This window comes from Dromiciops gliroides, chromosome 5 (assembly GCF_019393635.1).
Source record: "Dromiciops gliroides isolate mDroGli1 chromosome 5, mDroGli1.pri, whole genome shotgun sequence".
NCBI lineage: Eukaryota > Metazoa > Chordata > Mammalia > Microbiotheria > Microbiotheriidae > Dromiciops > Dromiciops gliroides.
The window spans coordinates 107,977,252-108,002,704 of record NC_057865.1 but is presented as its reverse complement, the minus strand read 5'-3'; the positions used below and the strand labels follow the sequence as shown (position 1 = coordinate 108,002,704).

The following is a 25,453-nucleotide window of genomic DNA, read 5'->3' as shown; positions in this document are numbered from 1 at the left end:
CTTTTCCTCTATTTCTCTCCTATCTGATCCCATTTCTCCACTCACACAGAAAGCATCCTAGTTCAAACCCTCATCACCTCTCATCTTCACTGCTGCCAAAACTTCCTAAATGGTCGCTATCTCTGAAATCTCTCCCCTCTCCAATTCATCTTCTCACAAAGCCACCAAAGTTACTGGGCAAAGTGAGCAGAGCTGACCATGCCACTCCCTTATCCAATAAATACCATTGGCCCCTTGCTGAATAGAGGACCAAGGATTACTTCATCTTTATCTCATCCTTTTGAAACCTCTATTTGCTGTAAGTTATACAATCTATATCAGTGATGTCAAACTCAAATAGAAGCAGAAACGGGGCAGCTAGGTGGCGCTGTGGATAAAGCACTGGCTCTGGATTCAGAAGGACCTGAGTTCAAATTCTGCCTCAGACACTTGACACTTACTAGCTGTGTGACCTTGGGCAAGTCACTTAACCCTCATGGCCCCACAAAAAAAGAAACAAACAAAAACACTAAAAAAAATTGAAGCAGAAACTACTAAACCTCTTAGAAGGCTCCCTCATGGCTACATATTGACTTAGAAAACCACATATTATCATTATCTATGTTCTAATTTATTTCATTTAAAATGTCCAAATTACACTTCAATCTGATTCAGCCATCCCTACACACTATTGCACTGACAGTGTTTTTGACACCTCTGATCTACATAATTATTAGTACATAAATGCATGCAAATACTTAACATATATGTGCATACATGCTGGGGGGGGTAGGCTCCAAAATGTTTTACTGATAGGGTTATATTATCAAAAAAAGCATGGATACCTCTGTTCTACAGGATGGTTTTGGGAGAAAGAGAAGACAAATACAGAGAGAAAGAAAAGAAGGAAGGAAAAGAGGACAGAAAGGAGACAAGAAGGAATGAAAGGAGAGGAGGGGAATGAATACAGCTGAACTTAGCTTTAAGCAAGAGAGATTCTCTTAAAGGGTTGCAAGAAAAGTCGTATGTTTGTGACTAAATTATGATTTCCCCATTGGATTACTGGAGGAGTTCACATCAGAGGTGCCTTATCTTCATTGTCAGTCAGACTTTCAATTAGAAATAGCTCTTAACATTTTAACTTTAAAAATCTCTACCTTCTTGTCTCTTGTCTTCACCCTAGTATTTTAGTCAAGCAATTGATGATTTATTAAGAAGCCCTTAAAAGATGTAGGGCAGCTTATGAGACCTTATACTGAATCCTTTTTTAATGAAAAATCATTTCTCTTTAATATATCCATTTGGGATTCTTGTATACAGGCAACTTCAGACTTAGGCATATAAATCTCAAGATGCATAAACATCCTTGCCCTTCCCTTTATCCTCTCAAACACACACTTGTATCACTACTCTTACCATCACTGACACAGGAGTAACTGTGAACAAATATTGCATTTTCCAGATATTATATAGATTCGTTAGTAGATGAAGGGCATTTAGGTAGTGTAGTGGAGAGAGTACCAGGCCTAGAATCAAGAAGACCTGAGTTCAAATCTAGCCTCAGACACTTACTATCTGTGGGACCCTGGGCAAGTCACTTAACCCTACTTGCCTCAGTTTCCTCCCCTATAAAATGAGCTGGAGAAGGAAAAGGCAAAACCACTTCAGTATCTTTGCCAAGAAAACCCCAAACAACAAAAGTAGCCGAAGGAGAGAAGCTCTGAAATGCAGGAACAAATGAAGAGAACAGACACCAGAAGCAGGTACCTAGGCAGATCCAGCTTCCTGATATATAATCTAATCAATAGCAGAGAAGCAATATCTTGTGGTCCAAGACTTGGAGTTAGAAGACCTGGGTTTCTCTTCCTGTTCTACCACTTCCTAGCTGTGTTACCTTGGACAAGTCACTTAATCCTCTGAGTCTCCATCTCTTTACCTGCCAATTGGAGAAAATGTCTTTACAGGGTGGTTGTTAGGAACATGCTTATCAACTATAGTGCACAACATAAACATGAGCTATGTTATAGGACTTTAGGAAGGACCTTGGAAATCATTAAGTTCAACTTTCATTTCACAGATGAGGAAACTAAGACCTACAGAAATAAACTGACTTTTTCAAGGTCACTTGCATAGTAAACAATAGAGTTAGGGAGTTTTATTAAGCTATAGTATCAGTCATTCACATATCAAATATGACTTAGTAATAACTTTTTTTTCCTGATATGCTTTTAGTCAGTGAAAGTGTTTTGTAAACTACAGAGTGCTTTATAAATGAGTAAATAGATCCAACTTTCTCTAGATTGGAGAGCAGCAGTTAAGGGGAAAGGATTTCAGGTATAGGAGGATGGGTAGAGAGGTAGATAACCTCCCAGCAAAGAGTCTTTGGTGGAATGGGAGAGGGTATGTCTGGGTAAAGTAGAAGACTTAGACCTATGAGATTTCTGGGTACCTAAAGGCCCATGGTATGACATCTGATTCAAAGAAAGTTGGAAAGAGATACCAAAAAAAAAAAAACGAGAAACAAAGGAAAATTTTGATTTAAATTTTTTACCTAAGTTGAGCCTTATGCCCTGGGAAAGAAGGAAGTCTTATCTTGCTTTTCTCTCCTGCATCCCTTTCTACCTTTTTCCAGGAATCTTCTAACTCACACTAGCATGGGTGTGTAGCTTATCTCCATGATGAACAAAAGAAGCTTTTGTAACATAGCCAAAGCAACTCATCACACAAAACATTTCTGCTACAGGAAAACATGCTCTATATCCCAATTAAATGTCCAGGAAAACTTGTGGAAGACAACCTAATTATGAGATGGATCCTGCCTGAATCTGAGAGGCAGGACAGGAACTGACTAGAAGGACACCACCACCACTATCACTACTACCACCATTATGCAATAGTATAAATTCATTCCTCCCTATGAGGTGGTGCTGGTGGTGGTAGTGGTAGTAGTGGTAGTGGTGGTGGTGGTGATGGTGGTGATAGTGGTAGTAGTAGTAATAGCAGCAGCAGTAGCAGTAGCAGCAGCTACAACAATGTATCTAGCACTTTAAGTATTTCAAAGCACTTTGACTAAGTTATCTCATTTGATCTTCACAACAACCTTGTGAGGTAGATTCTATTTATTGTTCCCATTTTACAGATAAGGAAACTGAGGTTAAGGGATATATACAGGATTATACAGCTAGACTCCAAAGAAAGATTCAAACTAGTTTTTCTTTCCAGACCCAATATTGTCTACCGTGTCAACTAGCTGTTCATAAAAAACACCCCCCCCAAAAAAACCAAGAAATTAAAAAAGAGACTGAAATTTCAGTTTCATCATGCTCATAAAAAATATATGTGACTAATCAAAAGTTTGGGGAAATAGTTTTTATTTGTTTGCTGGTGGGAAAAGAATTACAAAATGAATACTTGACAATAACTTTTGTATTAAGACATGGAATTTTTGACTTGAGAGAACACGGAATCCCCAAAAAAGTACTTACTATATTTGGTATCAGAGGGCCCCAGTTGAATGCCAACTCCGCTTATTTCTCACTCTACCATGATAGACAAGTCACTGCATTCCTCTGGACAGACATCAGTTTCCTCATTTGTAAAATAAGAATGTTGGAAAAGTTGATCTCTATGTTCTCTTCTAGCTCAAAAATATTCTAAATATATTCTAAATGAATTAATAATCAAATTTGATTTTTATTTGACACTTTCCTGTTTGAACTATTTAAGACACTTTCTATATACTTCAGGGTTCCAGCTCCCATGTGTCACATAGTAGTTCCCTCTCAGGCACATTATATCAGAAAATGGCTACCCTTACACAGTGAGCATCTTCAGATACTGGATTCAAACCCAGGCCTCTCCTGACTCCAGGCCCAGTGGCCTCTCCTTTATATCATATCATCTTTCTAGAGGCAGTGTTCTTTCAGTATGCTATGTTAATTTTTTAAATACAGAAACTCTACTTAAGACCCCAGCTTATGTTTTTATTACAAAAGATAGTGACAGAGTTTCCTAAAACATTTGGACAAATGCAAATTCCTTGAGGGCAGAAGATGTTTTGTCTTTTTGTCCCAGTGTATTTAATAAAAGCTTGCTTATTGGCTGATTGATTCAATTTACAATGCAAATGTTTAGGAACTCCTGCCTGAAAAGTAAGAAATTGGAACCTGTGATCTGTGTGAGGGACTTTGCAGATTTAGAATCTAGTTGTTCAGTTGTGTTTGACTCTTCATGGCCTTATTTAGGGTTTTCTTGGCAAAGATAGTGGAGTGGTTTGCCATTTCCTTCTCCAGCTTATTTTACAGACGAAGAAAATGAGATAAACAGGGTTAAGCAACTTGCCCAGGGTCACACAGCTAGGAAGTGTCCAAGGCCAGATTTGAACTCAGGTCTTCCTGACTCCAGGCTGGGTACTCTATCCACTGTGCCACTTAGCTGCCCTTTAGGATAGAAATTTCCCTATCAGACTGTGGTGTGGAAGAGTGTCCCTGTGTGAGCACATGCACTAGTGGCTGCTCATTTATCCTGATGCCCCACTTTTCATCTCCGCCCTCCACCAATATGGTGGTTCAGTTCAGTTAAGTCACGTGGGTCACACCAATCCATAGAAGCTCTACTCATCAGGGCTCTATCCAGTAGCCTAGCATCACAGGAATTGGCTTGGCCAGCTTTATAATCTATCCTGATGTCAAAAGTACCAGTAGCTGAAAAGACAGGGCCTGAAGCCTGAAAAGCAAGCTCAGGTCTCCTTGGGCTTGCCACCTGAAAGAGAGCTGAAATGAGAACACACACATGTTTTTAAAAACCTTTCCTCCTCCTGACTTTTCATTCAAGGTTTCTAAAGATAAGATGCCCTAGTTTCTTAACCCACTTTAAGCCAATCCCAGCACTGAGACTTTGTTTCCCCAATCTTGTTCCTGAACTAACCTGAGTAGCAGCATCCAAATTATTCTCTCTCTCTCTGTCAGGGAGAGGTCCCTTTTTTTTTTTAAGAAATAGCAACAGGAGGGAGAAGAGAAAAAGGAAAGTGAGTCTGTATTTAGAATCTGGGATTTGTTTGTTGTTGATGTGTTTTTCACAGTTCTCTCAGCTGGAGAAGGTTTTCTCAGATGGAAGGGTAGATGGGGTAACTCTGGAGGAAGCTGGGATTAAAGATCTTTGGGAATGACATTGCTGTGGCCTTGATCCATTTGGGGGCAAGCTAACAAGCAATCACTACGGGAAAGGAGTCAATCGCTATCTGCTACACCATGCAACAGTGCTCAGACAACAAAGAATACCGGCAGTGCAAATTTCATTCCCAAGGTGAAGGAAGTGCATCAAGTTTACTAAAATGCATGGAATCAGTACAATGAGCATAATTATAAATGAGTAACTCCCTTGAAACCTGGAATATGGATTCAAATCCAAGAGATAATCATTTTTTGTTTCCCCTTTGAGCATTACTTCTTTTTTTGTCTGGTACTTTAACCGGCTTCCCCTAGAGCTTCATAGTTTAACTACTTCAGACAGAGGTCAGTGTCACAATGAAGGTGACCAGAGAGGAAGAGCTTTATTGAGCTGGGATGCCAATCTGTCATCATTTCTTTTAAAGATTGTTTTTCTTTACATGAATATAATACATAGTCAAAAGGGAAATGTAGGAAATACCATTTGAAAAAGAAAAACGACTGTCAATTCCAATAGCAATGTGGGATTAGAAGGAACCTCAGAGTCCACCCATACATGAACAAGAGTCCTTTCTTTAACACTGTGCAAGTGACAATCCAGTCTTTAGTTGATGACCTCCAGTGATGGGGAGATTACCATAGAAACAGTCGATTTCCCTTCTGGATAGCTCTAATTGTTAGGATTTTTTAAAATATAAATCCCCTATTTGCCTATGTAATTTCCTTCCATTGATCCTAATTTTTCTTTCTAGAGCTAAAAAAAAAAAGTATGCTCCCTTTTCTAAATGACAGTTCTTTAAATATTTAAAGGTAGCTTATGTCTCTAACTGTGTTCTATTCTCCAGGGTAAACAACCCACTTTCTTTAATCAATCTCCAAATGTAATAAACTCAAGGCCCTTCACCATTCCAGTAGATCTCCGATGAATTTTCTCCAGGCTGTCAATGTCCCCCTTAAAACATGGCGCCTCAAATTGTACATAATACTACAGATGTGAAATTGAGGTTGACTGATGCATCACGGTGGTCCAGTGGATAGAGAACTGCACCTGGAGTCAGAAAGAGTTCAAATCCAATTTCAGACGTACTGGCAATGTCACTTAACCTGTCTGCTTCAGGGTCCTTATCCGTAAAATCAGAATGATGGTAGCACCTCATTCTCATGGCTGAGGCAAGGATAAAATGATATAACATTTTAAAAGGTCCCTGCACACCATAAAACAGTATATAAATGCTATTAATATTGTTGTTGTCTTCATTTTGTGGTCTAATCAGGACAGCACAGAGTACCTAATACTATGCCTAATACTAGGGCTTTAAAAGTCAAGAAAAATAGTTCCTATTTTGTAGTCAATGATGTGATTGGGAGAGCACCAAAGTTTCTTGAGCAGCTAAGTATTGTAGAAATGCCTTGAGTTTATTTTTTAAAATAATAATAAACATTTTAATTTTTATTTTTGAGTTCCAAATTCTATCCTGATTCTCTCCCTCCTCTTACCCCTCCCTCTGGTGGTAAGCAATAAGATATAGGTTAAACATGTGCAATTATGTGAAAAATTACCATATTAGTTATTTTGTATAAGAAGACTTAAATAAAAGAAAAAATGAAAGAAAATGAAAAATAGCATGCTTCAGTCTGTGTTCAATCAGTATCAGTTCTTTCTTTGGAGGTGGATAGTATGCTTCATCATTAGTCCTTTTGTCTTGTCTTGGGTCATGGCATTGCTCAGAATAGTTAAGTCATTCACAGTTCTTCATCAAACAATGCTGTCTCTGGACACAATGTTCTTTTGGTTCTGCTCAATTCACTATACATCAGGTCATATAAATCTTTTCAGACCTTTCTGAAATCATCCTGCTTGTTATTTTTTATAGCACAGTGATATTCCATCACTGTCATATGCCACAGCTTGTTTAGCCATTCCCCAATTGATAGGCTTTACTTTGACTTCCAATTCTTAGCCAGCACAAAAAAGCTGCTATAATTTTTTTTGTACAAACAGGTCTTTTTCTCTTTTGCGGGGAATGCCTTTGGGGTATAAACCTAGCAGTGGTATATGCCTTGACTTTAGGAAGATAAAAAGGAAAGTCAAGACAGAGAGGTCTAAGAAAATTTGAGGAAGAAGAGCTAGGGAGGTGGGGTGAGTCTTTACCAGTCAATCAGTCAGCCATACAACAGCTATTAAATGCTTTTTAAGTGCCAGGCCTGTGCTAAGTGCTGGGGGAGAAAATTGCTGAATAAGAAGGTAAATAAAAGATACATTTGGAACTAATGAGAAGTATGTTGAGAGGAGAAGCCTCTAGCAGATGGGAGAGGGAGTGGAAAGAAAAGGGGAAAAGCCTCCTACAGAAGATAGCATTTTTCTGCTTAATGGAGGAAAGGGCAGATGAACCCATGCAAGAAGGATTTTCATAAAACAAGAAGAGGAAGAAATGGCATGACAGGCAAAGAGACAGCAAGCACATAGATGCAAGGAGGCTGGACAGTGCAAGAGATCAATTTATATTTATAGCTAGCTGCCGAGTCTGGCTAGAACATAGATTGAACTAAAAGGAGGGGTGAGGCCTCCACTAATATCCCACTCCTTACCCTGCCCACTCAAAACCACTAGGTCACAGCTTCAAAAGCCCTGAAAAGGTCCTTTGAAGAACCAGAATTTCACTGGCTCTGGCATCCTTCTGATTTTTGACATCCCTTGTTCCCTTAGCTCTGAGTGGGCTTTGCATCATAACCCTTGGGCAACTCAGAAATGTGTCTGAAAATATGACATATGAGTCACATCTTATAACAGTAAATATTATAAAAGTGAAAATATCTGTCTAGCCAAAAGTTTTTCAAGTAGATACTGGCTTACCTAATAGAACGATATTCAGTATACCAGTGTATTAAATTATTGACCAAATAGCACAGGACCTGGAAATTTATCATAATTAATAAATAAATTCTACAGTCGTCATAAAGAGAAATTGTAAAATAATGGAAATAGGGCTAGACCTAGTCAGAAGGCTAAGGTTCAAATCCCATGCATGCTACTTATCGGTCACAGACACTGAGACAAATCATTTGACCTCTCTGAACCACCATTTGCTTATCTGCAAAATAGGGGTTGTAATAATTACAGCACACCGCCTACTTCAGAGCAGTGCTCTCAGGCTCAAAGAAAATAATATGTATGAGATATTTTGCCATCATAGTTAGCTATTCTTATGAGATTTGACTTATAATGACATTCAATAAGTCCTCTTCCTGATGGGATAAGCATTCATGTTTCAGCAAGCACATACACATACACATAGGAACCACAGGTTAATTCTCACATTCTCCCCGCCCTACAGAGTGAAGAATTACGATTTCCCCTCTACTCTCATTCTGGATTTCCCAGGACAAGCTAATAATTCAATTCTATATTCAAGTGCCTGAGGGAGATCATGCCTCCAAAATAACCTTTTTTTCATTTATGGAAGAAAACAAGCATTTCTAAAAGTCATCTTACATGAAACTGCAAATATACTATGCACAACTTGCTATTCCTTTCAAATATACAACAAAATTATCATTTAATTTTTTTCTTTTTCCCCTAAAATAACCTTTTAAAGACAAATATTAACTCACATTTCAGTATTACTTTATTTATTTATTTTGCAGAGCAATGAGGGTTAAGTGACTTTATCAAGGTCACACAGCTACTGTCAAGTGTCTGGGGCCAAATTCAAACTCAGGTCCTCCTGAATCCAGGGTCAGTGCTTTATCCATTGTGCCACCTAGCTGTCCCCTCTATATTACTTTAAAGAAGCAGTGGCAAACTCAAATAGAAACAGGAGCCACTAAACCTTATTTAAGGGTCATTATTGTGACACATTGACTTAGAAAACAAGCATATTACCTATTTTTATTGTATTTCTATTTGTTTTGTTAAATATTTCAGAGTTACATTTCAATCTGCTCTGGTCACACTTGCTTTATGGTATGCTTTAAAGTTTCACAATTGCTCTCTTCACAAAGACCCTGTGGGGTAGAGAGTGCCATGCTAGTCTTACCCCCATTTTACAGATGAGAAAGAGAAGACTCACAGAGCTTCCAAATGATCTACCCATGCTCACATAGCTAGCAAATATTAGAGCCAGGACTTGAACTCATATCCACTAACTAAGTCTCATCCTCTATTATTTAAAGTCATAAAGTTCTTATCTCAAGTCAACCTGACTTGCCTTGAAATCTTAGATGTGTCCCAGAAACTCTCCATAACATTTTAAAATTATTTAGTAAGAACAGTATTGGACCCCCCCCCCAAAGGAGCAAACACCTTCCAGCCAGTCAGACCTTTGGTCATATCAACTGAACAGACCTCAGCAGTTATCTAGTCATCCAGTCTAGCCCCCTCATTTTTCAGATGAGAAAAGTAAGGCCCAGAATGATTAAATGACTTGCCTAAAGTCACACAAGTAATAAGTGACAGAATTTTAACCCAAGGTCTTCTGGCTCCAAAGCCACTTCTCTTTACACAATGTGGTTGGCTTGCCCATGCAGCTATTAAATGTCCAAGGCAAGAACCAAAAGCTGGTCTTCTTGACTGCAAGTCTGGCCTACTCTCCACAATGCCACCTAGTAGTTCCTTGTCCTCACTAAGATCACAACCCTACCTTTGTGTTGTTTAGTAAACTTGTAGGCAAGTTTCCTGAAGTTCAAGGCATTGGCCATTTCTTCTATTTCCTTATTTTTATCCCAACTCTTGTTGAATTCCTTCTTATTGCAAGGATCTTCCCAGTACAGGTATTACTGGGAAATGAGTAATTTTAATTTAGTTAGTCAAGATAAAGCTGGAGATGCTAAGGTGATATGGGAAGCAAGAGTCATTGATTTTCTATGGATTAGCTAAATACATTTAGAGAACAGGGAAAGAGCCTGAGAGTGATACTGGAATACATTTCTTAGATTCTAAGATTGTTCTTCCTATGAATATAGTTGTTAGAATTTGGGGATTTCACCATCTTAGCCTGGCTTCCCTATTCCCAGTCAGGGAAGATCTTGGGGAGCAGTAGTGGAAACATTACTGGATCTGGAATCACAGTATCTTGATTTGAATCCCAGATTTACCATTGTCTACCTGAATGTTTTGGTTGGGTCATCTTCATGACCCCATTTGCAGTTTTCCTGACAAAGATACTGGAGTGGTTCATCATTTCCCTTGCCAGCTCATTTAATAGATGAGGAACTAAGGCAAACAGGGTTAAGTGGCTTGCCCAGAGTCACACAGTTAGTAAGTGTCTGAGGCTGGATTTGAACTCAGGAAGACTCATGTTCCTGATTCTAAGTCCACTGCTCTATCCACTATGCCACTTAGCTGCTAATTCTACCTGAATGTCATGGAGCAAATTAGTTAAGCCTACTGGGTCTCAGTTTCTCCATTTATAAAAGTAAGCAGTTTGACTAGACAACCATTAAGATTACTGTCAGCTCTAAATCTATGCATAATACTCCAGAAACAGAGAGATAAAAATGGACACCCTCCTGTATCATCTACTGTACTTTCTAAGAATAAAATACACGCTTGCAAATAACAAATCCAAGGAGGGGGAGAGAACAAGCCTTTTTTAGGCATCTACTATGTGCCAGGCACTGTGCTAAGCATTCCACAAATATTATCTCATTTAATGATCACAACAATCCTGGGAGGTAGGTGTTGGTGTTGGTGTTGGTGTTGTTGTCATTGTTGTTATTGTTACCATTTTACAGTTTATGAAAATTAGGCAGGCAGAGATTAATGAATTTGCCCAGGATCATAAAGCTAGGAACTGTGTGAGGTCACATCTGAACTCAAGTCTTTCTTACTCCAGGTCTAGCATTATAACCACTTCACCACCTGGCTGCCTTATGGTCAGAAATACAGTTTTTCAGTATCCAAATTTCTATTCACCAAAGAACTACTAGGCAGTGTGGTATCCTAGAAGGATTATTAGATCAAACGAGGTGGAGCTGGGCCTGGCACTTTTTTCTTTTTTTTTTTTAATTTTTTTATGGCACTTCTTAATGAAAGTTTTTTCATATATTCATCCCTGGCTCTACAGAGAAACTTGTTACTCATGGCATGCAAACTATGAGGGAACCTTTAGTGACCCAAGATACCGCTGTGGGGTCTGGGGCAAACTTCCTCCTTGCACTTTGGCAATCTCACTCCATCATCCGCTAATTTCTATATGCAGAAAGTTATAGAATTGTGGAGTGTTGTGGAACAACACTGGGAAAGTACTCAGAGGCCATCTATTTCAAACACTTTGTTTCACAGAGGAGGAAAATGAGGCCTAGAGATGTCACATGTCCTATCCAGGAAAACACAGGTAGTTAATGATAGACCTAAGACTAGAACCCAGATCTCCTGACTCCTCTCAGACAAAAACAATCAAGTTAAAAAAAAATCAAGTTAAGTCAAACTCTGCCCTCAAGGAGCTTACATGCCAGTAGAAGAATTAAAAAAAAAACATGTAGGGGCTTGGGGAGGGGGGGTTCACATAGTGGTATGACATGAACATGACCGAGAAATAACATGGTGGGTCTGCATTGGGAAGTGCTAACTCTCTACTTTCCATGTGTAACTTAGTTTGCCCTGAATGTGATTCCAGAGAATATGATTCCCCACCCAAGGGAAAAGCTGATCACCTGAAATCTCATCATTATGGTCTTTAACAAAGTTTCCCATACTTAGAGCTTTCCCATTTCCCTCAGCGCCTCACTCCTTTACAGCTTCTTTTTGTGGGTTGTCTTCCCTATTAGATTGTAAGCTCCTACAGGGACTGTCTTTCTTTTTCTTAATTGTATCCCTCAGCACTTAGCATAATGCCTGGCACATAGTAAGTGCTTAATGCATGATCATTGAATTGAACAGAATTAAATTGAAATTCTCCCCAGTCAAAATGCAAGGCTATTTTGATCTAAGTGTTCATTAAATAACTATTCTGAAATACTGGGAAACTCCAAAAGGGAGGGGCCAGCCTCCTACCTGAATACCCTCAGAAAAAGCCAAGCAGCATCCGAGCTCTCTCAAGCCTCACTACTGGTAACTCCGTTAATAATGAAGAAGCATTTCCATAATATGCTTTTTCCTTTATCAGAAACTTTATAACCACAGATGATAGTAATAGCAAATGCTGAGGAATGCATTCTAGGACATCAGAAAAGCATGGATTATAATATGAAAAGGCACTGAACACCAAGCCAAATGGGCTAAATCTGGTTTACCTTTAGTACAAGTTAAGACCTAACATGATTTCAATTTTCCTTGTCTCCCTTAACACCCCTCCCCCCCAAAAAAAAAGCCTGTCTTCAATTATTTTGATGTTGCCTAAAATCCTTTTATGGAGTCTTTGTTCACTAAATGATCAGTCAGTTGGTGTGTCATCTGTTTTACCAAAAGAGAGGACAAAAAGTGATGTGACCAAAAAAGAATGATTGAGTAAAAAGAAGTGTAGGAACCAGAAAATCTACTTCACAAGTCTGCTCTGATGGGCACTATTTCCCTTCCACTGTGTGGGAACAAACACGTTTCACCCAGCAGCTGTAAGCACTTACAAGCCTGCTTCCAAAAAGGCAGCCTACTGTCATTCAGAAAGCACTGGTTCTGTAGTCAGAAGACTTGTTCCTGTCTTGTCTATGCCATTACTACCTGGGTGACTCAGGCCAATCACTTAACATCATTATAGAAAAGTTTCTTTTTGTGTATGGGGGAAGAAGAGAAGAGGAACTAATATGTCTAAGCACCTACTGTGTGGTACGCACTGTGCTAAGCGCTTCACAAATATTATCTTGATTGGTTCTCACAACAACCCTGGAAGACATGTGCTATTATTATCTCCCTTGTATGGTTCTGAAAAATGGAGCAGACAGAAGTTAAATGACTTGCCCAGGGTCACATAGCTAATAAGTATCTGAAGTCACATTTAAATGAACTCAAGTCTTCCCTACTCAAGGCCCAGTGCTCTACCCACTGAGACACCTAGATGCCCTAAGACTGGGCTAAATGTCTACTGAAGCCCTTCCCAACTTTCACATCAAATATTGTGATTCTATGATTCTGTGATTATTTTGGCCTTGGGTTCCTCATTGGCAAAATGGTGGAGGAAGAGCTGGTTCTGATGGTCCTACTATGTCTTTCAGCACTAAATCCTGTAATGCTATAATGATTTATAAAATTAGCACCACGTTAGAGCTAGACATTATTTTGTTCTGCCTTTTTAAACAGGGATAAATTTATATAAATGATCTTTTCCAAGGGATTAAGTGAAGTATCGTATATAGATTGGATTCAGGGAACAACATCAATCAGTCATCCTTGTTACCACCTGAAAAATATATGGTGGGTATGAGCCAAAGTATCACAGTCTAGAGAACAGGAAAAGCATTTAATTGTGGTAAAATACTTTAATTTTTAATAAATGTCAAAAACCAACACCTACACTCCAGTCTAGTGTTGCTCTGGGTTCCTTCGCTGGACCATTGGCAATAGGTAGGCTGAGGGAATGCACTGGAGCCAAATGCTGGAGGCCTGACCGAGAGATTGCCTTCCTGCAGCAAGAAGAGAAAACACAGAGAGAAAAGAAAATCAGAAGACAATGCATAGCTCATAGGTTCTGGTGGGATGGATGGGGAAAGAGGCTTGCTTGTTTGTTTTTGTTTGGGGGTAAGGGGATAGAGGGGGTGAAAACCTAAGAAAGGAGATGAGTTCAGCAGAAGCATAGGTATACCTCACTCCTAGCTAAACTGCCTTGGCAGGGTGAATAAATAGCCTGGGAAAGGGAAAACCTCTCCCACATACCCAGTGAAGACTTTGTGCCCGAATGGAGGGCTGGGAGGTAGTGGTTACCAAATGGAGAGGGGGAGGAGTGAACATAAGGAGTGAATGTGAACATAAGTCATTGGGCAGGAATGGGGAGAGGAATACACAGCTGCTTGCCTGAAACTAGAAGATAGAAGTATTAGGGAAATCACAATGCTGTTGACAGCTCTAAAGATCTTCACAAGCATGGAAACAAAGGGAAGGGAATGGAAGGAAGATCATAGCATCATAGATTTAGAACCGGAAAGGACTTCAGAGGCTGAGTAGCATAGACCCTTTCTTTTACAGATGAAGAAACTGAGTCTCAGGGATGTCAGGTGACTTGCCCAAGGTCAAATAGGTAGGACATGTCAGAGACAGGATTTGAAGTCGGATCCTCTGATTCCAGAGTGAGCTTTGGGGATTGTCCTCCTGCAACTCCACCTGTGAATAAAAACTCCAAATCTCACCTTAGTTCACTTTAATTCTTGGACATGAAGCCTCTGCTCCCAGTTTGTATGGAACTCACACCCTATGAGTCTCTAAACCAAACAGGGGCTTTAGGACAACTTGCTACCTCCAAGAAATGGCTGGTGCCAGAATGCAGACACCTTTTCAAGGCTCTGCACTTCCCATCAGCTAGCTATGTCATCATCTTAATCTAAATTTTATGCCTTGATAAATCATGTCTAACGTCCACAGCAGAAGGTAAAATCCAGCTAAACTAACTTGGTTTCTGGTTTAGTGGGCAGAATCTAAGAGGAGATAGGTGAGAGAAGGGGTTATTTATCAGGAGAGGCATATAAGACCAAGATGAATGGCCCCTATAAAGCGGGAAGAAAATCAATACAAGGCTGTAGTCTAGAAAGTAAACATGATGCTTGCTAAGGAAAAGGAAACCAAGAAGAAAGGGAAGGTGTAGACAGGGAACACAAAAGAGAAAAAGAAGAAAGAAAGAAAAAAAATTGAAAGCATAGCCCACAGGACCAAGTGTCTTTTAGGAGCAAACTTCACGATAAATAGGAAGTTGAAATCCAGGACAATCTTGAATACTATACCGGAAAGGGGTCTCTAGGGTTAGTCCTGACAAATGCATCACTAGATTAGCTAAGTCACCTTGGAAGACATAGAAAGCTTGGCTCCAGTAGGATGGTATGTCAACAGGACAAGTAAGAGGTGGGGGGGGGAGGAGATGGAGAGCTAAACAAGCATGCAAAGTAGTGAATGGGGGGAGAATGACATACCAGTCCAGAAGGGCCTGACTCCGAATAGAATAGAGTGGGGGGGGGTACTGAAAATAAATTTCACCTATTTTGAAGTCTTGCCTCAGTGCAACACACTTGGTCATCCTAGAAAGGAAGATGAGAACTTCGATTTTTCACAATCCTAAAAATCATGGAGACATTACTTATGGCAGGGAACACGGATGGGGGGAATGTGGGGTTAATTCCTCAGATGTCCCAGGAAGCAGAACACTAAGGAGACCAAGGGAATTCTGTTTTCCAGTGAGTACAAATGTGATAGGAGAGAGAAAGGCCTAGTGGCAAGAGGAATATGGGACATCGTCAGGTGTGAGGCTGTGAGGAGGAGGTAACAGATGGCAGTAGTGTAGGAGGGTGGTAGCCGAGAAAAGGGGCTGGCAGTTGCCAAGGGAAAGGGAATGAGAGAGGAAGGCTACATACAGGCTTTTAAGGGAATTCTAAAAGGGAAATAGCATAAAAGAAAAGTCTCATTGACGTCTTTTGAGGCCCTCTGTGCCCTTAGCATGTACAGACTCAGCCAAGCAAATGGAATTTAATGGAGCGGTCTTCTCCCAAACAGAGGCAGTTTAGATGAAAGCCAGAGAAGAAGCAGCATGGATGAATTAAGCCATCTATCTGACAAGAAGTATTTCTTTAAAGCCTACTATGCACCCAGAACTGTGCAATCTGTCTACTGACAAATGCATTATTAGATTAGCTGTCACCTCAGAAAGCACAGGAAGCCTGGGCCCAACAGGATGCAATATCAACAGAAAAGCAGTAAAGAGGGAGGAAGAAAGGAGATCGGGGCCTTACTTTCACAGGCCCTCAATAAGCATGAAAAAGAGAAAATGGAGGAGGAGAAGACACTGATCCACAGGGGCTGAACTCAATAGACAGCCTTGTGGTCCGTGACAACCAATGTTGCCTGCTTTGCAGTTTTGTCTCTGTGTAACACATCTGCTCACTGTCAAATGAAGATGAGAACTCTGATCTCGGACAACCCTAAAACCCATGATATGTGGGGCTTTCAGATGGTTGGTTCCTCAGAAATCACAATAGGCACCAAGGACAGCAGAGGAGTCAAGAGCTAGAAATGCTGGGCCTTAAAACTCAAACCTTCCAACACTGAGACTACTGTTCTGTATCATATTGTGACTGATTTATGCACTTTAAAACAATTGTCCACCAAAGGACTGTCTCTTAAAACACACACACACACACACACACACACACACACACACACACACACACACACACACACCCTTCATCGTAGGAAGTTGCACACCAATTGTAGTGAGGATAGCATGTTATAGTGAAACCAGTGATAGCCATCAAGTCAGCACACTCACTTCAAATGACAGCCCTGATATGAGGCAGCTGGGTGGCGCAAGGATAGAGTGCTGGACCTGGCATAAAGAACACCTAAGTTCAAATCTGGCCTCAGACACTTCCTAGCTTTGGCACCCTGGGCAAGTGACTAAATCGCTGTCTTCCTCAGTTTCCTCAACTGTAAAATGGAGATAACAGTACCTGCCTCATGGAGTTGTTGTGAAAATTAAATGATATAATACTTGTAAAGCACGGAGCATACTGCGTGGTATATAGCAGACACTATATAAATGCTTGTTCCCATTAATTCCTCTCCCTCTTACCTGTGTGACTTTGGGAAAGTCATTTAACCTCTGGACCTCAGTTTCCTTATATATAGAACAAAAGGGAAAGGGGGCAGACCAGCTGACTAAGAGGACATTGTGGCATAGCATAAAAAGTGCTGGATTTTAAGCAAGAAGATCTGCGTTCAAATCCTTTCCTTGCCTTATACACACTGTGACTTAGGGTAAGTCATTTCAATTCTTCCTCATCTATTAAATGAGAGATGGATTAGATGACCTCCAAGGCTACTTCAACCTATAAATCAATGACCCCATGACTTCCCAATAATGGGGAGCCTATGAACCATCTGGTCTTTGAATCATAGCCTATATTGTCATTGGTAAAGCATTTTGAAACATCTTTTTTTAGAATTGCCTTCAGGGCCTATACTATATTTTCTACAATCTTCTTAGGGCTAGCCCATTTTTATCCTTTGAGAATGGATTTAATTTTCAAAATAGCCAGAGGTCATTTGGAGCCACATATGGTGAATAACGCCAGTTATCAAGCTGGGTAAACACCGTTAAAAGGTTGGCTGTGAAAGGCAGTGCTGGAAGCAATAGATGGGCTTTATAACCAAGATGTGACTGGATAGTTTGCTAGCAGACTGCAAGCTTCTATTGGGTCTCTTCTATTCACTCCTATTGGGTCAGAACTGTTTCAGTGAGTCTGTTTTCTTAATGACCCCAAACAATTTTGAAATAGGTGTGAGCTCTAACAAAGATGATATCACAATAATATCTATTACTTCTTCACCCTGGCCACAAATATTTTTTACCACAACACTCAGAGGAAACAGAGGCAAAGACAATAATCATTTCAGTCCCCTCTGGCAGAGGAGGGCTTCTGATGACTGAGCAATAAGAAAAGAAGGATGAAATTTCCTGGTCCCCCTCTCTCTTTTCTTTTGCCAATGTCTCACCAAGTTGTCCCATTTATCTTTTCTGTTACACTGTGGAGCCTGCTGACTTGTATAAACTCTATATAATTACATTGTGCCATGCCATCCATGGCAAGGGGCCATATCTCTATGGGATCAGAATCTGGAGATATCAGGCTTAGTTGTACAGACTTTACTTCAACCTAAATTAGGGTGGTTAAAGAGACAAAATGAAATATGACATAACAGCTACATCTGTAGCTTTAGAAAGATTGGCCAAACTCTGATCCTAAGGTAAAATGGGGAGGGAGAAAGAGAGAGAGGGAGAAAACAAAGTGGGGGAAGTGATTTCTTTCTTTCTTTTTCTTCTTTTTTTTTTTTTGCTAGGAATAAAAGGAAGTAGTATAGCATGGTATGGCAAAAAGTATGCCAAACTTCAAGTCAGGGGACCTAGGTTCAAATCCCAACTCTCCTCTTTACTATAACCTGTGTGAACTTTCACAAGTTACTCAATATGCCCATACCCCAGTCTCCTTATCTGAAAAAGTAAAGGATTGAACTAAATGACCTCTAAGGCTAAGAGTCAAGAGAACAGAATATCTACAAGTGTTAATAAGCACCACAGGTCAAACGAGGTTAGTTCTCATACCCTGTGGGGCTCCTACAACTGAAACTTGGTTACTTTTTTTTTTCCATCAAGGCTAGGATAGGATATGAACACTAGTCTACCAAGTTCATTTTCTTCAGATTGTTGTATACCTAATCTGGTCCATTGATTGACATCTCTATTTTTTAACTTGGACCAAATAATTTTGATAATTACTGCTTTTGGGTATACTTTAAGTTATGGTATTTCAAGGCTCCCTTCCTTTTTTAAATACATATAATTTCCCTTAACATTCATGACCTTTTTTTTCCTTCAAAGGAATTCCATTATTGTTTGTTCTGATAAAGCAATACTTTTGTAGCTTAATTGGTATGACATTGAATGAGTAAATTAATTTATGCAGCATTGTCATTTTATGATATTGGCTCTGCTTAGCCTTAAGTAATTAATTCTTTGGCAATTGCTTAGGTCTGTGTTTATTTCTTTAAAGGGTTTTGTAGTTATTTTATTTTATTAATCAAAAGTATTTTATTATTTTCCAGTTATATGTAAAGATAGTTTTCAATATTTGTTTTCATAAGATTTTTAGTTCCAAATTTATCTACCTCCCTCCCTTCCCTCCCAAGACAGAAAGCAATCTGATATAGGTTATATATGTACAATCACATTAAACATATTTCTGCATTAGTTATGTTGTGAAAGAAGAATCAGAACAAAAGGGAAAAACCTCAAAAAACAAAAAACAAAAACAAAAGTAGAAACAGTATGGTTCAATCTGCATTCAGAATCCACAGTTCTTTTTTCTGGATGCAGATAACATTTTCCATCAAGAGTTCTTTGGAATTGTCTTGGATCATTATATTCCCAAGAAGAGCCAAGTCTATCACAGTTGATCATCACATAATGTTGCTATTATTGTGTACAATGTTCTCCTGGTTCTGCTCACTTCACTCAGCATCAGTCCACTTAAGTCTTTCCAGGTTTTCCTGAATTCTGCCTGCTCATCATTTCTTAAGCATAATACTATTCCATTACATTCACATATCACAACTTGTTCAGCCATTCTATAATCAATGGGCATTCCTTGGATTTCCAATTATTTGCCACCACAAAGAGAGCTGCTATAAATATTTTTGTACATGTGAGTCCTTTTCTTTTTTATGATCTCTTTAGGATACAGACCTCGTAGTGGTATTATCAGTAGTTATTTTAAATGGAACTTCTCTTTCTATCTCTTCTCACTGAGTTTTGTTAGTAATATGTATAAATGCTGGGTATTTATTATTTTTCTAGCATGCTACTTTTCTGTAGTTATTATTTCATTAATTTTAGTTGACTCTCAATGGTCTAAATAAACTGTCATATTATCTGCATTCCTTTTCACATATACTTATTTCCTCAACTTCATTTTCTTATTTTATTGTAGCATTATTAGCACTAAATCAAATAATAATGGCAAAGAAATGGAAACCAAGGAGTGTCTATCAATTAGGGAATGACTAAATTATGATATATGATTATAATGGAATGATAATGAGTCATAAGAAATGATGAAAGGCACAGTTTCAGAGAAACCAGAGAAGACATATGAACTGATCCAGTGTAGAGTGAGGAGGAAAAAAATGCAATAATGGAAACGTAAAAAACAAAGAACTTCAAAAGACTTAAAATCTCTTATCGCTGCAATGATAAGACACAGTTCCAGAGGAACAATAATAAAGGGGGCTACCCACTTCCTTAAAGAAAAGTAGTGAACTCAAGATAAAGAATGAAGCATATCTTTTTGGACATGGCCAATTTAGAATTTGTTTTGCTTGACTATGCATATTTTTATGGGTGTCTCCTCCCTCACCCGCCAATTAAAGGAGGGATGGCAAGGAAAGAAAGTAAATCCTTTTTTAATTGAAAAAAAAATAAGAATACTACCATAGAGAAATTCCTTAGGCTACCATTGAGGCTCTCTACATTATGGTCCCTATCCACCTTTCATATGTTACCTCTTACTACTGTCACATATTCTATGTCCCCCAAACATATCTTGCTGTTTATTTCCCCTATGTCTTGGCTCACACACTGCCCTGACTGCTTGCAATCTACCTATCCAAAGTCACAAGAATCAGGATATTGAAGCTGGTTCAATGACCTCATTTTATAGAAGAGGAAGGAGTCTGAGTGACTTGCCTTAGTTCAGTAAGTTTGGGGTAAAAATAGAATTAGAACCTAGGTGGCCTACCCCTTAGTTCAATGCTGTTCCCCTTAAATCATGGCTAAATTGAATGCTGCCCCCTCTTTGAAACATTCCCTTATTGTCTCATTTAGAAGTGATCACTTCCTCATAAAATCTCATAGCACTCTGTATTACTGAATGCCCTTATATTTAATTTGGAATATATTTATATGTGCTGCTCAATAGAGAAACCAAACAGATGAAACCAGGGATCTTCTGAATTAGTGAATAAAGCATTAGAGGAAATGAACAAGCAATTCTAAAGAAAGTGCTACTATTTATTTAAACAATAGGATGCCTCACAAAAATCATTATGCTGCAGAAGGAAGAGCTAAGAAATTAGAGGAGACTTCTGTGTAGTTAACTGCTAATTACAGCCTCCCATAAACACAGCTATGTTCTTTCCAATAACTATTGGAGAAATCAGTGCAGTAAATGCCAGCAACACTTGTGTGGCACTTACTAGCTAGGTAATTTTGAGTAACTGTTTAACTACCCTGGGTCTTAGTTCCTTCATTTGTAAAATGAGGGGATTGGTCTAATTGACCTCTAAGGTCTTATTCTTTTAGGATCTAAATTGTTTTTGTTATAATATTGTATGCACATGTCTACATTTTTTTAATCCAAAAATGTTTATGAATCTGAGCTGGAAATAAAAGAAAAGCAAGGTGTTTTTCCGTTTGGGTTTACCCTTGTTTATAAGGGACAACACCCAAGTGTCCAAGAGAACTGAAAGTCTCTGTGCTACAATTTGCTTAAAAAGTAAACAAACTGAAACAACAACATTCTCTTTATGCCCCCTTTTCCCCTCAGACTTTGATTTCCTCTAATATAAGCCCCCCAAAATATAAGTAACACTAATCATTACTCTCAAAAAATTCAGTTACCTCCTCTTCTGCCATACTTCTGTCTTCTGGGGTCAAGCAAAAGGAATCTAAACCCTCTTTCAACATAACTATCATATTCTCTCTAAATCTTCTTTTGCCCAGGCTAAAAATCCTAATGTCCTCCCTATGCATCCTCATACGCCCTGATATTTAGGCCCTGTGCAGTCCTGCTGTCTTCCTCTTGCTCCTCTCTTTTGTCAATGTCTTGATCTATTTATGCTTGCTGCCAACCTCACCAATGAAATAATCTTGACTTGCACTTCCAGGTAATTTATCTATTCATTTTTTGGATAGTCTTTTATTTTATTTTGGTGCATCGAGGGTTAAGTGACTTGCCCAGGGTCACACAGCTAGTAAGTGTCAAGTATCTGAAGCCAAATTTGAATTCAGGTGTTCCTGAATCCAGGACCAGTGCTTTATCCACTGTGCCACCTAGTTGCTCTATTTATCCATTTTTAAAAGCCATTCTATTATTATCATTTCCTTCAGTCAGGTCAAGCAGCTAGGTGGCTCAGTGGATAGAGTGCCTAACCTGAAGTCAGGAAGACTCATCTTACTCAGTTCAAATCTGACCTTAGCTACCTACTGTTTGACCCTGTACAAGTCACTTAACCTTTTTTTCTCACTTTCCTCATCTGTAAAATGAGCTGGAAAAGAAATGGCAGACCACTCCAGTATCTTTGTTGAGAAAACCCCAAAGAGGCCATGAGGAGTTGGACATGACTGAAACAACTGAACAACAAACTCTTAACCTAGAGTGGGAAGGGGACAATGAAATTGGATGGGGGAAAAATGACATCTTTATTTCACTAATCTCTAACTGAAAATTAGCCTTTCCTTCAATTCTTTGAAAATGTTATTGTAAGGAGTCCATAGTCTTAACCAGATTGCCAAAGGAGTCCATGATATAAGAAAGCTTAAAAGTCACTGAGTTGTACTACACGCTTCTCAAGGGCAAGGATCCTTTCTACATTCTCAAATCTGTGGTGTTTGTTTTTTTTTCTTTTAAACTAGGAGCAGGATGACTGTCTATATGTGACTATGTGATGATGTTATAATGATCGAACAAAGGGAGCATAGTATGTTGTAATGGAAAGAGTACTGGATTTGGAAGGAAAGTTCTAGTTCTGGGTGACCTTGGGCACTTAACCTCTTTGGGCCTCAGTTTTCTCCTCTTTAAAATGGGAATAATATATTTCTCTTACAGGGTGTTTAGAAAACTTTGTAAACTTTAAAAGATGATAACAATGAGAGTCATTAGTTATAGTATCATTTTCTAGAAGTCAGCTAGAATCTCTATTTCCCCAAGTGTCTACCATACTGCCTCCTCAGAAGCTATAATTTTCTTGCTTATTTACCTTCTTACTTACACTCTTGAACAACTGAGACACTGAAAATGAGGGATGTAGATTTCATCCCAGAAGCAAGAATATCTTTCCAGAAAGAGAAAAATGTTTCATCTGTGCCTTGGCCACTGAAGTAGTCAATGCATAGCACAATGCCTTGCACATCATAAGCGCTTAACAAAGGCTTGTTAACTTACTGAATAAACAGACAAATGAAGTACAGGCAGAGAAGCTTCTAGGGACAGGGCAAGGTTGTAGAACTGGAAGAGTGGTTCTTTAGCATTAGAGTTCTATAGACTGCATTTAGAAATAAAACAATGCTTTATTATAACACAGAGATTTAGTGGATGATCTGGCAATATAGACATCAAGGATGAGAGAACCAATATAAAGCAATATATAATACAAGACCTAACTAAGGTGCTATGATTCAATCTCCCGCGTAACAGACTAGCTTCTGGTCACAAGATAAAACAGGAAGTGGTAGATCTCACATGTTTATTTTCCTAAATCGGATTTTCATTTCCCTGACTCAGCAAGAAATTTTTCCCAGTCCTACTGCTCTTAGCACCTTCCTTCTGAGAGTATCTCCAACTTACTCTGTGTGTATGTATTTTGTTTGGACATAAATGTTTGCATGTTGTCTCTCCCATTAGACTGTGGGCTCCTTGAAAGACAGGACTATCTTTTGTTTTTCTTGGTGTTTTTGCCTTTTTTTTTTGTATTGCCAGGGCTTAGCACAATGCCTGACAGATAGTAGGTGCTTAATAAATGTTTATTGACTTGACTTGAATTATCCTTCCCTAAGCACCTTGCTGGGCACACACAGGCATTCAATAAAAGCTTAGGGAATTCGTGAATTAACTTCATCCAAGCAATAAAGGCTTAATGATTACACCAAAGGAAGCAAAATTAAATAAGAGGATTTAAATTCTATCCCAGAACTTAGTTTCCATGACCTTCTCTCCTTCCATCAGATGCCCAGAAATCAATCCTCCAACAGAGCTGTTCAAAGAACAAAACTCCTACTAAATCCCCACAGTCGAAAAAGGCAAACACAGAGAAAGATCTGTTTTTAACCAGCTGGAAGGGGGGCATTAAAATGACTACACTGTAGCCAACCCTCTTGCAAATAAAAGCCTATTGCTACAGCGCCTTAAAAGGGTGTTCTGTATCGTTTATGGCTTATTGGTTTACATGAAACGAATGTTCATTGTACACTGTATTTATAAATAGCAACAAATTGGTGGGGGAGTAAAGGAAACGTTTTTCCTAGTTCCAAAAGCTGCTTCTATATTTATCCCTTCTGCTGTAACTGTATTTGAATCTATTATAAGATATTCTTAACAAGCTTTGAGATTAGTGATCCTTAGGGTGGAATATTTTTTCCTTTTCTTTTCTTTCCTTCTTTCTTTTCTTTTTTTAATGTACACTTGCTTTCTGGCTCCAGAAACCAACTCAGTGTGGAAATTTCATATTTTTATGAGCATATAGCAAAATGACAAGTACCTATAAAACATCATTTATTACCATAACATCAACTTAGCTTAAAAATTCACAAAGCCCCTCACCTTTCTGTCCCTCATTCACATCCCATTTCCTCTCTATGTCACTGTTTTCCGCTATGTTTTAGTGCTAGGGGCATTAAAAACTGGGAAAACAGAGATATAAAAATGACCTGGGACTGTTTAGAGACAGTGTGCATGAGTTCAAAAGGATCCATTTTCTTTTTTTTTTTCCAAAAGGATCCATTTTCAAAAGAAGTTTGAGGCTTGATACTCAAGACTGTGATAAGGGGCTCTATAATTTAAGGTCATTTCTGTCCTCTGTTTCAGAGTCCTTTGTCTCTCTTGTACCCCATAGTCCTTTCCAACTCTAAAATCCTCTGATTCTATTTCTTCTCTTCACCTTCTTTCCTTCTTCTTCAGAATCAGTTTCAACACAACTAAACAGAAAGAAGAGGGATTGAGACTACCAAGCACTTGTTCATTTTTCTCTGAATACACCCTCTCCCCCAATTACTAATTTAACTCACCTGTGCCCAAAATTCCTCATCTCAGACTAGGCCCACACTAACACTTTCAGCTGCCTCTCCAAATCAAAAAAACATATTTCTGGCCAAAAAATATCCATGCGGTTTATTGAATGGATAGGAAGACAGCCTCTATGCTAGGAAGACCTGAGTTCCAGTCCTGCCTCTGACACATGGACAATGTGACCATAAGCAAGTAATTTAATTTCTCAATGCTCTACATATATTACTGCATCATTAACTCTCTGAGACTCTAAGTTGAAGACAAGGTGTTGACCTGTTTTAGTAAAGGAAGCTTCCTCACCCAGGAGTTCCCAATATCAATGAAATCACCAAACCTAGTCTCTGTCTCTGTCTCTATCCCTATTTCTGAAAAATGTTAAGGAGGAGGTATGGGAGTGAATGAGAGAATGGGGAGGTCAGTGCTGAGACCAATAGACAGTCAACATATTAACTAAAAAGCACAGTTATGATGGCCAAAAAAAAAAAAAAAAAGGTTACTAGACTTAACCTTTCATGTTATTTCATTATAAATCCAATAAACCCCAAGAAGTAGAAGGTGGTAAGATTAGGAGTTAACCAATTCCACACACTAGAAAAGGGACAAAGACTACAAAACCCTTT

The 25,453-nt window shown here is 38.9% G+C and overlaps 1 protein-coding gene across 1 annotated transcript in view; it reads right to left on the bottom strand.

Annotated features, from left to right (window-relative positions):
* Positions 1–25,453, bottom strand: part of DGKI (diacylglycerol kinase iota) — a 599,484-nt gene that overhangs the window by 418,224 nt on the left and 155,807 nt on the right. Inside the window, 1 exon segment of the mRNA XM_043965727.1 lies at positions 13,595–13,703. Coding sequence (XP_043821662.1) covers positions 13,595–13,703 — 109 coding nt within the window.